This window comes from Salmo salar, chromosome ssa15 (genome assembly GCF_905237065.1).
Source record: "Salmo salar chromosome ssa15, Ssal_v3.1, whole genome shotgun sequence".
Classification (NCBI taxonomy): domain Eukaryota; kingdom Metazoa; phylum Chordata; class Actinopteri; order Salmoniformes; family Salmonidae; genus Salmo; species Salmo salar.
Genome location: NC_059456.1, coordinates 79811398 through 79824169, shown reverse-complemented (window position 1 = coordinate 79824169; position 12772 = coordinate 79811398). Strand labels below are relative to the sequence as shown.

Here is a 12772-nt window from a genome sequence, read left to right as displayed (position 1 = left end):
CTATTAAATAAAGGTTAAATAAATTTTTTTAAATCTTCTTTTGTTTTGCCTATTCAGTCTGACAAGGTGCATTTGTGCAACATTGTATAACAATTGAGCAACAATGCTGAAAAAATGATGGTCAGGGGGAGGTATGACCCAGTGAGCAAAATGATATCCGGACACTGAAAAGATGTCTTGTACGAACGTTGAAAATACGTCTTCTACGCACGCTGAAAATACATTTATGGACATTGGAAAGACTCCTTTTATGTTCATTGTTTCTATGGCCAAATTACAACCGTATATACAATCACTTATATCGACAGGCCAATGAAGAAAGCATATCACATTCAACATTTTTATTCCAATTAAAATAGGAAAATGGAGCAAACTGAAGATTGCAGAATGGAATATGTATTATTCCTCCCATCTGTCACATGCACTTATGTTCGCTTTTTCTGGCAGTGGTCATGTTCAAACATTTCAGACCAAAAGAAAAAGCAATAGAACGAAGGTTACGTATATAACCACGGTTGTGAGCTATAGGGATCACTCCAATATATTAGTATCACTCCGCGGCGGAGGGATACATCCGAGGTGAGGATTTACAGATTTACTCCCGTGTACACCTGTGTCACGACTGGGGTCCGCCCCTATATAAAGACCCCATGGCCGCGACACACGTTCTCTACATAATTTTTGAGGTGCCTCAAGCACTGTAGATGATTGGAGTGATCCATATAGCTCACATAACCGTGGTTACATACGTAACCTTCAGTATGTTTCACTATATTGGATCACTCCAATATATTGGTATACCCGTACCAGATTTAGTCGGTGCTAGAGGGACCTGGCCAGCCAGCGGTGAAGTCCCAGCGCGGGACCGAGACTGTATATATCCGAGACTATATTTTTCAATGTAGCCACCCTTTGCCTTGATGACAGCTTTGCAAACACTTAGCATTCTCTCAACCAGCTTCACGAGGAATGCTCTTCCAACAGTTTTGAAGGAGTTCCCACATGCTGAGCACTTGTTGGCTGCATTTCCTTCACTCTGCGATCCAACTCATCCCAAACCCTCTCGATTGGGTTGCGGTCAGGTAATTGTGGAGGCCAGGTCATCTGATGCAGCACTCTATCACTTTCTTTGGTCAAATAGCCCTTACACAGCCTGGAGGTGTGTTTTGGGTCATTGCCCTAGTGATAGTTCCACTAAGCGCAAACCTGATGGGATGGCGTATCACTGCAGAATGCTGTGGTAACCATGCTGGTTAAGTGTGCCTTGAATTACTAAATAAATCACAGACCAGCAAAGCACCCCCCACACATCACACCTCCTCCTCCATGCTTCACGGTGGGAACCACACATGCGGAGACAATCCGTTCACCTACTCTGCGTCTCACAAAGACACAGCGGTTGGAACCAAAAATCTCAAATATGGACTCATCAGACCAAAGGACAGATTTCCACGGACTAATGTCCATTGCTCGTGTTTCTTGGACCAACAGGTCTCTTCTTCTTATTGGTGTCCTTTAGTAGTGGTTTCTTTGCAGCAATTCCACCATGAAGGCCTAATTCACGCAGTCTCCTCTGAACAGTTGATGTTGAGATGTGTCTGTTACTTGAATTCTGCGAAGCATTTATTTGGGCTGCAATCTGAGGTGCAGTTAAATCTAATGAACTTATCCTCTGAAGCACTCTGGGTCTTCCTTTACTTTGGCAGTCCTCATGAGAGCCAGTTTCATCATAGCGCTTGATGGTTTTTACGACTGCACTTGAAGAAACTTTAAAAGTTCTTGACATTTTCCGGATTGACTGACCTTCATGTCTTAAAGTAATGATGGACTGTCATATATTTGAGCTGTTCTTGCCATATATGGACTTGGTCTTTTACCAAATAGGGCTATCTTCTGTATACCACCCCTACCTTGTCATAACACAACTGATGGGCTCAAACGCATTAAGAAGGAAATCATCTCCACAAATTAACTTTTAACAAGGCACACCTGTTAATTGAAATGCATTCCAGGTGATTACCTCATGAAGCTGGTTGAGAGAATGCCAAGAGTGTGCAAAGTTATCATCAAGGCAAAGAATGGCTACTTTGAAGAATCTAAAATATCAAATATATTTTGGTTTGTTGAACACTTTTTTGGTGACTATATGATTCCATATGTGTTATTTCATAGTGTTGATACCTTCACTATTATTCTGCAATGTAGAAAATGGTAAAAATAAAGACAAACCCTGGAATGAGTAGGTGTGTCCAAACTTTTGACTGGTACTGTATGTCTCACAAGTTTGGACAGTACAGCAGAGCACAGTAGAGTTTAATACAGTACAATGGTACTTTACTGTACTGCACTCTACTGTATTGTACTGTACTGTATGCTGTACTGTCCAAACTTGTGAAACATAGACATCTATGATTGACCAAATCTGAACCAAACATGTTTTGGCCAAATGAAGGCCCGTCCAGACTGGACCAAAAATCTACATCCATGGACGTTGAAATCAAGGCCGGTCCAGACCAGAAAAAAAATAGGTCTGGACCAAAAAAAAGACGTCCAAAAGACACTGGCGTTGGTCCGTGCTTACTGGGGAGTTTATTAACCTTACGGGAATGGGATGCACGTCTTTCCAGTTTTTTTCCAATAAAGTGAAACATTAACCAGATAAGCCTGCTAGAGAGAGTGGAAAGAGAGCTTACAGTAAGAAGTACTAGGCATAGACAAAGACAGAGAAATGGTGCAGTTGTTGTGGACTTCATTAGTGTTGCTGATGACAGTAAAGGAATCAGGTCAGTGCCTTTACTATTGTTGTTTAAGTAACACTAGAATAAATGTGATATTTAAAAATATTGATTTGTGAACACAACACTTCACTATAATGCTAGACACCACGTTACTTTTCAATTCTGACTCTGGCATCATAACTGAGAAGAATGGCATAACTGATGCTTTTAATCATTTTATCTTGGCAGGCTTTTTGTTTGAGAGAAACGGTGGTTTAATTGACCCTGATCAGTCAATCGACTGCTCTTCCTTCTGCCAGCCTCTAGCCAACATGACGGTTAACTCGTCAACTTCTAGTGAATCTCTGTTTTCATTTCAACAACTTGCTACCTGTGATGTGCTAGATGCCTTGCTTAAGATTGATGTAAAAAAAGAATCACTAAGGCTGATGTGCTTGATCCATTTTTACTGCAGTTCTCGGCCACCCTGATTGATGAATCATTAACCCATATTTTTAATCTGACGATTATATCTGGTACTATCCCCAAGGTTTGGAATCCGGCCCATGTGTAACCGATGTGAAATGGCTAGCTAGTTAGCGCTGGTGCGCGCTAATAGCGTTTCAATTGGTGACGTCACTCGCTCTGCGACCTTAAGTAGTTGTTCCCCTTGCGCGATGGGTAACGATGCTTCGTGGGTGTCAGTTGTTGATGTGTGCAGAGGATCCCTGGTTCAAGCCCAGGTTGGGGTGAGGAGAGGGACGGAAGCTATACTGTTACACATGTACTACCCCTTCACAAAGGTGGTGACCCTTGTGTCCTAAATCATTATCGCCCAATTTTTTTCTTTCTTGCCTAGCTAAAATATTTGAATCCTTGATTAATTCTCAGCTAGGATCTTTTCTTTTGAAATGTATTCCAAATGTAAATCAGTTGGGTTTTAGACCAGGTCATAGCACTATCTCTGCAGCATCCCTAGTTATAAATGATGTGGTTAACTGTACATGATTCCTTCCAAACCGCACATTGTTGAATTTGTGATTTCCAACTTGTTGTGTAATGTTTATGTCCAATGGCCGATGAACACCGATACGTTTAATCTATAATTTCTCTTCATATGACAAGGATTGAAAAAGATTTTCCAGTATATTGTCAACTTGATTCATGATGATGACTGCTTGTCTAGCTTGCTAGCTAAGTTTTTCAAAGTATGATGTTGACATGATCAGTCCAATCAAAGCTACGGTAGATAAAACTTAATTTTATCTGTGGCCAATGACCTTGAGCCTTTTGCTAAAGCAACATTCGAGTGGTTTAAGGGGAAACATTTACATGTCTTGGAATGGCCTTTGCATCTTCAAAGTGGTAGTCAGGTTGTGTAAATCAAAAGATACAAACCCCCCCAAAAATCTATTTTAATTCCAGGTTGTAAGGAAACAAAATCGGAAAAATTCCAAATGGGGTGAATACTTTCGCAAGCCACTGTCTAAATGGCAAAATTAAATGCAACACAGGGAGAAATAAATAAATATATTTATTTTTTAGCTAAACAGGTGGGGCTCAAAACAGGTTGGGCTCTGCCCCACCTGCCCTTAATGACAGGTCGTCACTGGTCTGAACTACAGTCTACCTTCACTGTTTTACAGATAAACTTTATTGACCTGAAATTAATATTGAATACAGGTAAAGCCAAGTCTATGTTGTTGTCTAGAGCTCATACAAATAATTTAAACATATGTACTTTGGATGGTGTCTATTGATCGTGTCCCTGATTACAAATATCTGGGCATCTGGATAGATGAAAAGCTGTCTTTTAAAATGCATAATGATGAGTTACTTAAGAAACTGAAAGTAAATATGTATTCTATAGAAATAGCTCATGCCTTTTGCAAAATAGTAGAAGTAGAAGGCAGATTATTCAGTTTACATTCCTATCAGTCCTAGACTATAGCGACATATGTATAAATGCAGCTGCCACTTTATTAAAGCCGTTAGATGCAGTTTATCAAGGGCGCTTTATTACGGGTGACAGTTTCGGTACTCATCTCTGCATTCTCTACCTGAAATTTGCTTGGCTCTCTTTGATGTCACGTAGGTTGATACATCGCTATGTTTTCATGTATGAATCCCTTTTACAAAAACTTGACTGTAACTAACATCATTGCTAAACTTTAAACTTACCTGGTCTAAGGGATGGCTAACTCTGGAAATTCCTTCGGTCGCTGAGTTAACTAAAATCTGATTTATCTTTCTTACACCTTATTTGTGTAACAATCTTCAAAATGTTCTTAAATTACTGACCTTATTCATGACCATGTTGTTCTCTCTGCTTGCATTTTGTATTTTTATTTTGATGTGTTCATTTTCTGTAATTCAGTGCATGTGGCAAATAAAGTTTGATTTCATCTGTAAAAGAGACCTTGGTGTCAGTATGACTCCCTGATAAAATAAAGGTTAATTAAAAAATGAATATGGTGAAATACTTGAAAAATGATTGAAGCATTGATTAGAATCAATGAATGATCTACAGTTGAAGTTGGAAGTTTATATACACTTAGGTTTTAGTCATTAAAACTCGTTTTTCAACCACTCCACAAATTTCTTGTTAACAAACTATAGTTTTGGCAAGTCGGTTAGGACATTTACTTTGTGCATGACACAAGTAATTTTTCCATCAATTGTTTACAGACAGATTATTTCACTTATAATTCACTGTATCACAATTCCAGTGGGTCAGAAGTTTACACACACTAAGTTGACTGTGCCTTTAAACAGCTTGGAAAATTCCAGAAAATGTTGTCATGGCTTTAGAAGCTTCTGATAGGCTAATTGACAAAATTTGAGTCAATTGGAGGTGTACCTGTGGATATATTTCAAGGCCTACCTTCAAACTAAGTGTCTCTTTGCTTGACATCATGGGAAAATCTGAAGAAATCAGCCAAGACCTCAGAAAATAAATTGTACGCCTCCACAAGTCTGGTTCATCCTTGGGAGCAATTTCCAAACGCCTAAAGGTACCATGTTCATCTGTACAAACAATAGTACGCAAGTATAAACACCATGGGACCACGCAGCCGTCATACCGCTCAGGAAGGAGATGCGTTCTATCTCCTAAAGATGAACGTACTTTGATGCGAAAAGTGCAAATCAATCCCAGAACAACAGCAAAGGACCTTGTGAAGATGCTGGAGGAAACAGGTACAAAAGTATCTATATCCACAGTAAAACGAGTCCTATATCGATATAACCTGAAAGGCCGCTCAGCAAGGAAGAAGCCACTGCTCCAAAACGGCCATAAAAAAGCCAGACTACGATTTGCAACTGCACATGGGGACAAAGATCGTACTTTTTGGGAGAAAGGTCCTCTGGTCTGATGAAACAAATAGAACTGTTTGGTCATAAGGACCATCGTTGTGTTTGGAGGAAAAGGGGGGATGCTTGCAAGCCGAAGAACACCATCCCAACCGTGAAGCACGGGGGTGGCAGCATCATGTTGTGGGGGTGCTTTGCTGCAGGAGGGACTGGTGCACTTGAAAAAATAGATGGCATCATGAAGATGGAAAATTATGTGGATATATTGAAGCAACATCTCAAGACATCAGTCAGGAAGTTAAAGCTTGGTCGCAAATGGGTATTCCAAATGGACAATGATCAACAAGCATACTTCCAAAGTTGTGGCAAAATGGCTTAAGGACAACAAAGTCAAGGTATTGGAGTGGCCATCACAAAGCCCTACCTGAAACGTTTGACCCAAGTTAAACAATTTAAAGGCAACGCTACCAAATACTAATTGAGTGTATGTAAACGTCTGACCCACTGGGAATGTGATGAAAGAAATAAAAGCTGAAAGACATAATTCTCTCTACTATTATTCTGACATTTCACATTGTTAAAATAAAGTGGTGATCCTAACTGACCTAAGACAGGGAATTTTTACTTGGATTAAATGTCAGGAATTGTGAAAAACTGAGTTTAAATGTATTTGGCTGAGGTGTATGTAAACTTCCGACTTCAACTGTATATGTTTCCAGTTTCACAGGAGGTGAACTGTTACAGCAGCTTTGATTCTGGAAATTGTGACGATCTCTGGCTACTGGGAGAAGTGACAATGGATGACTGTTGTCTTAACCCTCACTACGGATACATTGGAGCAGACGGAAAATGCAAGTCTTGTGGGTGAGTACAGAATAATACGAAATGCTCTAAGACCAGGTTGGTGTCAATGAGTTTCAGATTTGAACATCCCAATGTCCCAGTGCAGGATGTGATTTGTTGTGTTTTTTAACACCTGTAGGCCACCTTCATGGTCTGAATGGACTGCTTGGGGCCGCTGCTCTGTCTCCTGTAAGGAGGGAGTTTCGCAGAGACGACGAGAATGCCAGGGACAGGGAAAATGTGCTCAGACGACTATCCATAGAGAGATTCAGAAACTCGCGTTAGAGACCAAAGTCTGCATTGATTCAAGCTGTTGTCCAGGTACATACCCTCTAACAGACAGGGAACATAAATTAAAAAATATCTGAAGTCAAAGTATTTTGGGCCTCTTTTGATGATCTTGCCTAACATTTTTAAGAACAAGGCCAATGGAGTAAGTGGGGTCAGTGGCAGCCCTGCTCAGTGACTTGTAATAAGGGCGTAAGAAACAGAGTGAGGACCTGCACCGAACCCCAACCTAGATGTGGAGGCAGCTGTGACGGTCCAAGTGAAGAGAAGGAACCCTGCGTGGTTGATCGCATCTGTCCAAGTAAAGATCATCAGGATTTAGACAATACACACTATTCCTTCATGTGCAGTAACCGTCACCATATATGATACAAGTTTGGCATGTCTTTTCACTGGAGTAAGTCCGCTCTCTTCTTTTGACTGTAGCTCATGGTGGTTGGTCTAACTGGGACGGCTGGCAGCCATGCTCAGGCACTTGTGGGGGAGAGAATTTACCCAAACCTACACAGCGGCGCAACAGATCATGCAACAACCCACCACCGTCCTCAGTGCCCCCTGGTGATGAATGCCCTGGGTTAGGGAGCAACACTAGGACCTGTGATGAGCTTCCTTTCTGTCCTGGTAAGTGGCATGGCAAAGCAATCCTATTTTCCTCTGAGGTTCTGACTGCTACCCTAAAGTCTTTGCTTGTTTACATACACAGAATGTAGCAATGACATGTACTCATAGTGTATGTAAAACAAACCTCCCTCTTTATCCTCAACAGTGAATGGTAACTGGGGGCCGTGGGGCCCCCCCAGCTCCTGCTCCGTTACCTGTGGGGTGGGGATTCATGAAATGCTCAGACAGTGTGACAACCCAGCCCCTAAACATGGAGGTCTGCCCTGCTCTGGATCCAATAAAGACCAAAAAATCTGCAATACCAAAAACCATTGCCCAGGTAAACTACTGACAGCCGGAGGAGAACCCATTCCCTTTGCCCATTTCATCAATTATTTGAGCAAATATTGTTTTTAGCAGAATAGCCATTTGATAAAGTTTTGCCTCTCTTAGAAGGATTATAGCTGTCAACAGCTGATGTTCAGTTTAGATGTTTATTTCGTCACTGTAATTAGAATAATATTATACACTTTTACAGTAATACTATTACTGTATATGGTACTCTGTAGTGAAAACATTGTATCCTTCTAGTCCTCCTAACAACTGAAAGACTTCCCATGAGGATAATAGTTATTTCTTTGTCCAACAGTGGATGGTCAGTGGTCGCAGTGGGGGAAATGGGAAGAATGTAAATCTAATAGAGGAAAAATTCGTTGTCGAAAAATTGGTGGACAGCAAAGACGGCAAAGATGGTGTGAACATGCAGGTTTTGATGGGAAGACGTGTGAAGGAAAGATTACAGACTACAGGGCCTGCTATGACATTAAGTTTTGTGACTGTAAGTTAAACAAGTTTTAGCTTCCATTTATTAAGCCGTGTTGTTTGCTTTCTTTCATTACATTTTATTCAGCCCAAGTGTTGAATGTTTTTGCAGTGATAATTGGATTATACAAATTATGCATTTCATATGCAGTAGGCTAAAGGCATCCACATGCATAGGTTTGGTTTGCTCCTTGCTGAACTCGGCTAGGCGAAGTGATCGTCTGTGTTCGCATACTCCCTTAAAATACCTTCGCTTGAAAAACAAGAAAAAAGTGGCAATATTACTGTTTGTCCCACTTGAGACGCTGTAGCAACAAGTACACTTCCTGAAAATAGTCAGAATTAATCCTAGATAACTTTATAAATCTGTAATTAATTTTGACGTTTTTGCAAGAGGTCTTAGTCTCGCAATTGGACATTTAACTAAGATGTTTGGGGCAGTATTTCTCAAATTAGAAAATGTGTATGAAAACTAGTCATTTGTTGTTGAATGACAAACACTTCATAGAAGAATCCCTACTGTTGACCAATCACAGATGAAGGGGCGTAAACTTCAGCTACCAAACTCCAACAAGCCTAAAAAATATATATTGTGTGCTCGAACAGCCAGATAAAATACAGCCTAATGCTGCCGAAAACCAAAATGAACAAAAACGTCACAAAATGTTTTCATAATATACGTGTCAACTGTTTAGACTGGGAAGAAAATGGTAAGCTTAAGAAGTAATATTCCTCACATAATGCTTCACTTGTGTTTAGTTGATGGTAAGTGGAGTGAATGGAGTGAGTGGAGTCAGTGTGAGCCCCCCTGTGGAGAAGGAGCCAAAAGGACCAGAGAACGAACATGCATACCTGATCTGTCCGAATATGGGTAAGGAGACTGTATAATATATACTATTCCCTGATTAACCAAGTAGTTTGTGTGTATCTGCTCCTATGCCTCTTAATAAATAGGCTATATACGATTTATGCATGGCTTGGTCTCTGTGGCACATTCAGGATTATCTGGTGCAGTGTGAAATCTATGCACTCTGCTGTGTTTTGCTGTGTCAGGTGTAAATTAGGTGAATCTAACTTTTTATTTGCTATTGTTTCCTTGCCAGTGAGACAGTAGGGTTTCATATTAAGGTTAAAGCATACTTTGATGGGACACCATTTGCGAACTGTACACTGTTGAAGGACCCAAAACAAAGTCTGGCCTGTATGAATGTTCCTCCATGTGACACATAGGTAATATCTTATTAACACTGCTTTCACAGTTACAATATCAATTTCAAATGGACTTTGGTCAGCTCTAATGCTTTCTCTAAATTTCAGAGTTTTTTTCAGAATCTTTTGACTGCTTTGAGGAGGACTTAAGACAACTCAATGTTCAACAACCATCAAACCACAAGTCTGGAGGGGAATACACATTGTCAACACATTGTCAATTTCTAGCAATGTGATTTCACTGCCTTTGGTCATGTGTCTGTGCAGCCTTCATGAACCATCAGTAACAAAGTAGTTTATTATGACTACACTTTTCATAATAGTGTAATTTCCTGAAGAAATAAAAACATTGTTCACTTCCTTTCAGCTTATTACTTTAATCTGAGACATTTTTTTATGAACTGGAACTTAATGCATACAAATTTGGTGAAGTGTTTGACTTTAGGCATTTTAGATCAATTATTTTAATATTTCTACTCCAAAACAAAATGTAACTGTCACGACTTCCGCCAAAGTCGGTTCCTCTCCTTGTTCGGGCGGCGCTCGGCGTCGCCGGTCTTCTAGCCATCATCGATCCACTTTTCATTTTCCATTTGTTTTGTCTTGTCTTCTCACACACCTGGTCTCAATTTCTCTTATTACATGTTGTGTATTTAACCCTCTGTTCCCCCCATGTCTTTGTGCGGAATTATTTATGGTAAGTGCATGTGCACGTTGTCTCTGGTGCGCGACGGATTTTGTACCCATTTGTTTGTTGTTCTGGTTACCGGTGGTTTTTATGAATAAAACTGCTGCGTTGATTACCGAGTTTTGCTCTCCCTGCCGCCAGTTACGCACTCCCTTACAGTAACATTATGCAATATTTACTGTAACTAGACTGGTGTGATGAGCAATGCAGTGAAATGGATTGGTGCAGTGTGGATGATAATGCGTTGAAAGTGCAGTGTACGCCTCTGGTAGTTTTTTTTATTCCTGTGTATTCTTCAAATATGTCTGGGAACTCCTGTTTTATACGGGACACCATACAGGAAAGTATCATATTTGCACATTCTTTATTAGCAGAACACTGCTTCCACAGTATTATGTGAAGTATGGTTTATTCTACATGGAACTGTTACACTGGAAAGTTATCAAAATACTTAGTTTAGAGTATCTACATAAGTTCAGCAATTGCCCTCTTCTCATATTACTCTGTAGGCTACTTACTGGTGCAAAGCATCCTCCTGGAGGAAACTTTGAATTGGTCATTAAGCAGTAATCTACAGAGTGGTATGAGAAGAGTGCCATCCTCCTGCATCTCACATCTGCCTGTTGTTATTGAACTCTGCTTGCTGGACCCATGGGTTGAGGCAAACTGTCATCCAGTATGAAGTGTCATGTACTCTACCCATCCTGCCACCTGACCGCACCTGTCTATAACCTGTAATACATGACATACTATAGATTGAAGGGACTTAATCACCCACTGGAGACTTGGAGACAGAACCTCACCCAGAGTGCTGTGCATGTTAGTGTGTGGTTAGACAGGTGAAGTTGTACTCTACACACAACTTAGAAAATAAAACTAAGTGTAGGCATACTGTCTTTATAAGCACACCAATATGATACTTGCAGCGTAACGTTTTGTCTTTGTAGCACGAACACCCATCGATTATTTTTTATTTTTGATTTTTTTTAGTCAATGTATCTACACAAGCTGGGCTATGTTTTTGCAATGTCCACGTTGTAGCCTTCACCTGTTGTAGGGAGATTAGTAGTTCTGGGCTTTGTCCCACGGGAAAGATCTAACAGCTCACATAAGGAGAGACGAGACAAGACTAGCCAGATATAATATTGTGTTGTAGGACAGCTGAGCTGACTCAAGACTGGGAATTCAACTCACAGTTGATACCTTTTCCACTGTAACATATTTATTTAACTAGGCAAGTCAGTTAAGAACAAATTCTTATTTACAATGACAGCCTAGGAACAGTGGGTTAACTTCCTTGTTCTGGGGCAGAACGACAGATTTTTACCTTGTCAGCTTGAGGGTTTGATCGAGCAGGTAACAGCGGCAGGTAACCACTAGGCTACCTGCCACCATTTACATGACGCAATGAAACGTTGAAGCTAAGTTGCAAGCTAGCAAGGTGTTGAAGAAAGAGTGTCTTTAAAAAACACATTCCTGACACTAGCTTTTGCTATCTTGCCAAAATTGATTTGACAGAGAAATAGCTACAGTAGATAGGATTGCCAGCTGCAGTTATCAGCAAGCTATGCTAGCTACTGTCAGCTTGGCTAAACACATGGTCAGCGCAGGCTTTAGCCTACACATACTGTAGAACTGAATTAGCTCAGCATCTTGAGAGATGGCAAGTCAATCAGGTGGGGATAAGTCCTCAACTTCAAACTTAGTTAGCTCCGTAGCAAAGCTAACTTTGCTTATCTCGCTGTACTCACTACTGGCGTAGATAGAACAATGAGCCAGATATATTTTACTGGATGTATGAATGTGAATCATCCGGTTGGCGTTTCCACTCACTACCAAATATACCAAGTATGGTGATGAGACAAAGCCCAGTGGCCGGCAGCGGGAGAAGATGGAGCGAGATCGATTTTGGCCGACATTCTGCTAATTTTCTCATCGATTAAATATTTGATCTCCATACAGTTTTCTGTTTCCAAAACTAAAATCTATAACAAACAGAGTGGACTGCGTTTTGTAGACTTTACCCTTTGCCAACGATTTAAAAAATGGCATTGTTTACAAGGAATGCGAGGGCGAATTGAGTTGCACACGCACGCTTCACAGAGTAGGCGTTTCCTAACGGGAAGAGGTCTCTCTTTATGTAGTGTTGTGTCTCTTGTCGTGATGAGTGTTTTGTCCTACTTTTTCTTTTTACCCAGACCCCGTCCCCGCAGGAGTCCTTTTGCCTTTTGGTAGGCCGTCATTGTAAATAAGAATTTATTCTTAACTGACTTGCCTAGTTAAATAAAGGTTA

The 12772-nt window shown here is 40.5% G+C and overlaps 1 protein-coding gene across 2 annotated transcripts; it reads left to right on the top strand.

Annotated features, from left to right (window-relative positions):
• The first annotated feature begins 2615 nt into the window (after positions 1-2615).
• On the top strand, positions 2616-10152 carry LOC106572045 (properdin). Of its 2 annotated transcripts, none has more exons than XM_014145767.2 (10): positions 2616-2783; positions 6749-6893; positions 7012-7193; positions 7291-7461; positions 7587-7781; positions 7927-8100; positions 8410-8598; positions 9342-9453; positions 9686-9812; positions 9912-10152. In XM_014145767.2, exons 1-9 carry the CDS (start codon positions 2729-2731, stop codon positions 9810-9812), a joined length of 1350 nt encoding a protein of 449 aa, XP_014001242.1. In that variant the 5' UTR covers positions 2616-2728; the 3' UTR covers positions 9912-10152. The 2 variants fall into 2 exon arrangements, with proteins under 2 accessions (XP_014001242.1, XP_014001241.1); XM_014145766.2 differs by having other exon boundaries at positions 9900-10152.
• Positions 10153-12772: the final 2620 nt, after the last annotated feature.

Bases quoted from the DNA above. Each gene is read 5' to 3' on its own strand.
- LOC106572045 (XM_014145767.2), top strand. From the start codon at position 2,729: ATGGTGCAGTTGTTGTGGACTTCATTAGTGTTGCTGATGACAGTAAAG. The intron at 8,101-8,409 runs GTAAACTACTGA...TTTGTCCAACAG, and splicing joins TACCAAAAACCATTGCCCAG to TGGATGGTCAGTGGTCGCAG. The intron at 8,599-9,341 runs GTAAGTTAAACA...ACTTGTGTTTAG, and splicing joins TGACATTAAGTTTTGTGACT to TTGATGGTAAGTGGAGTGAA.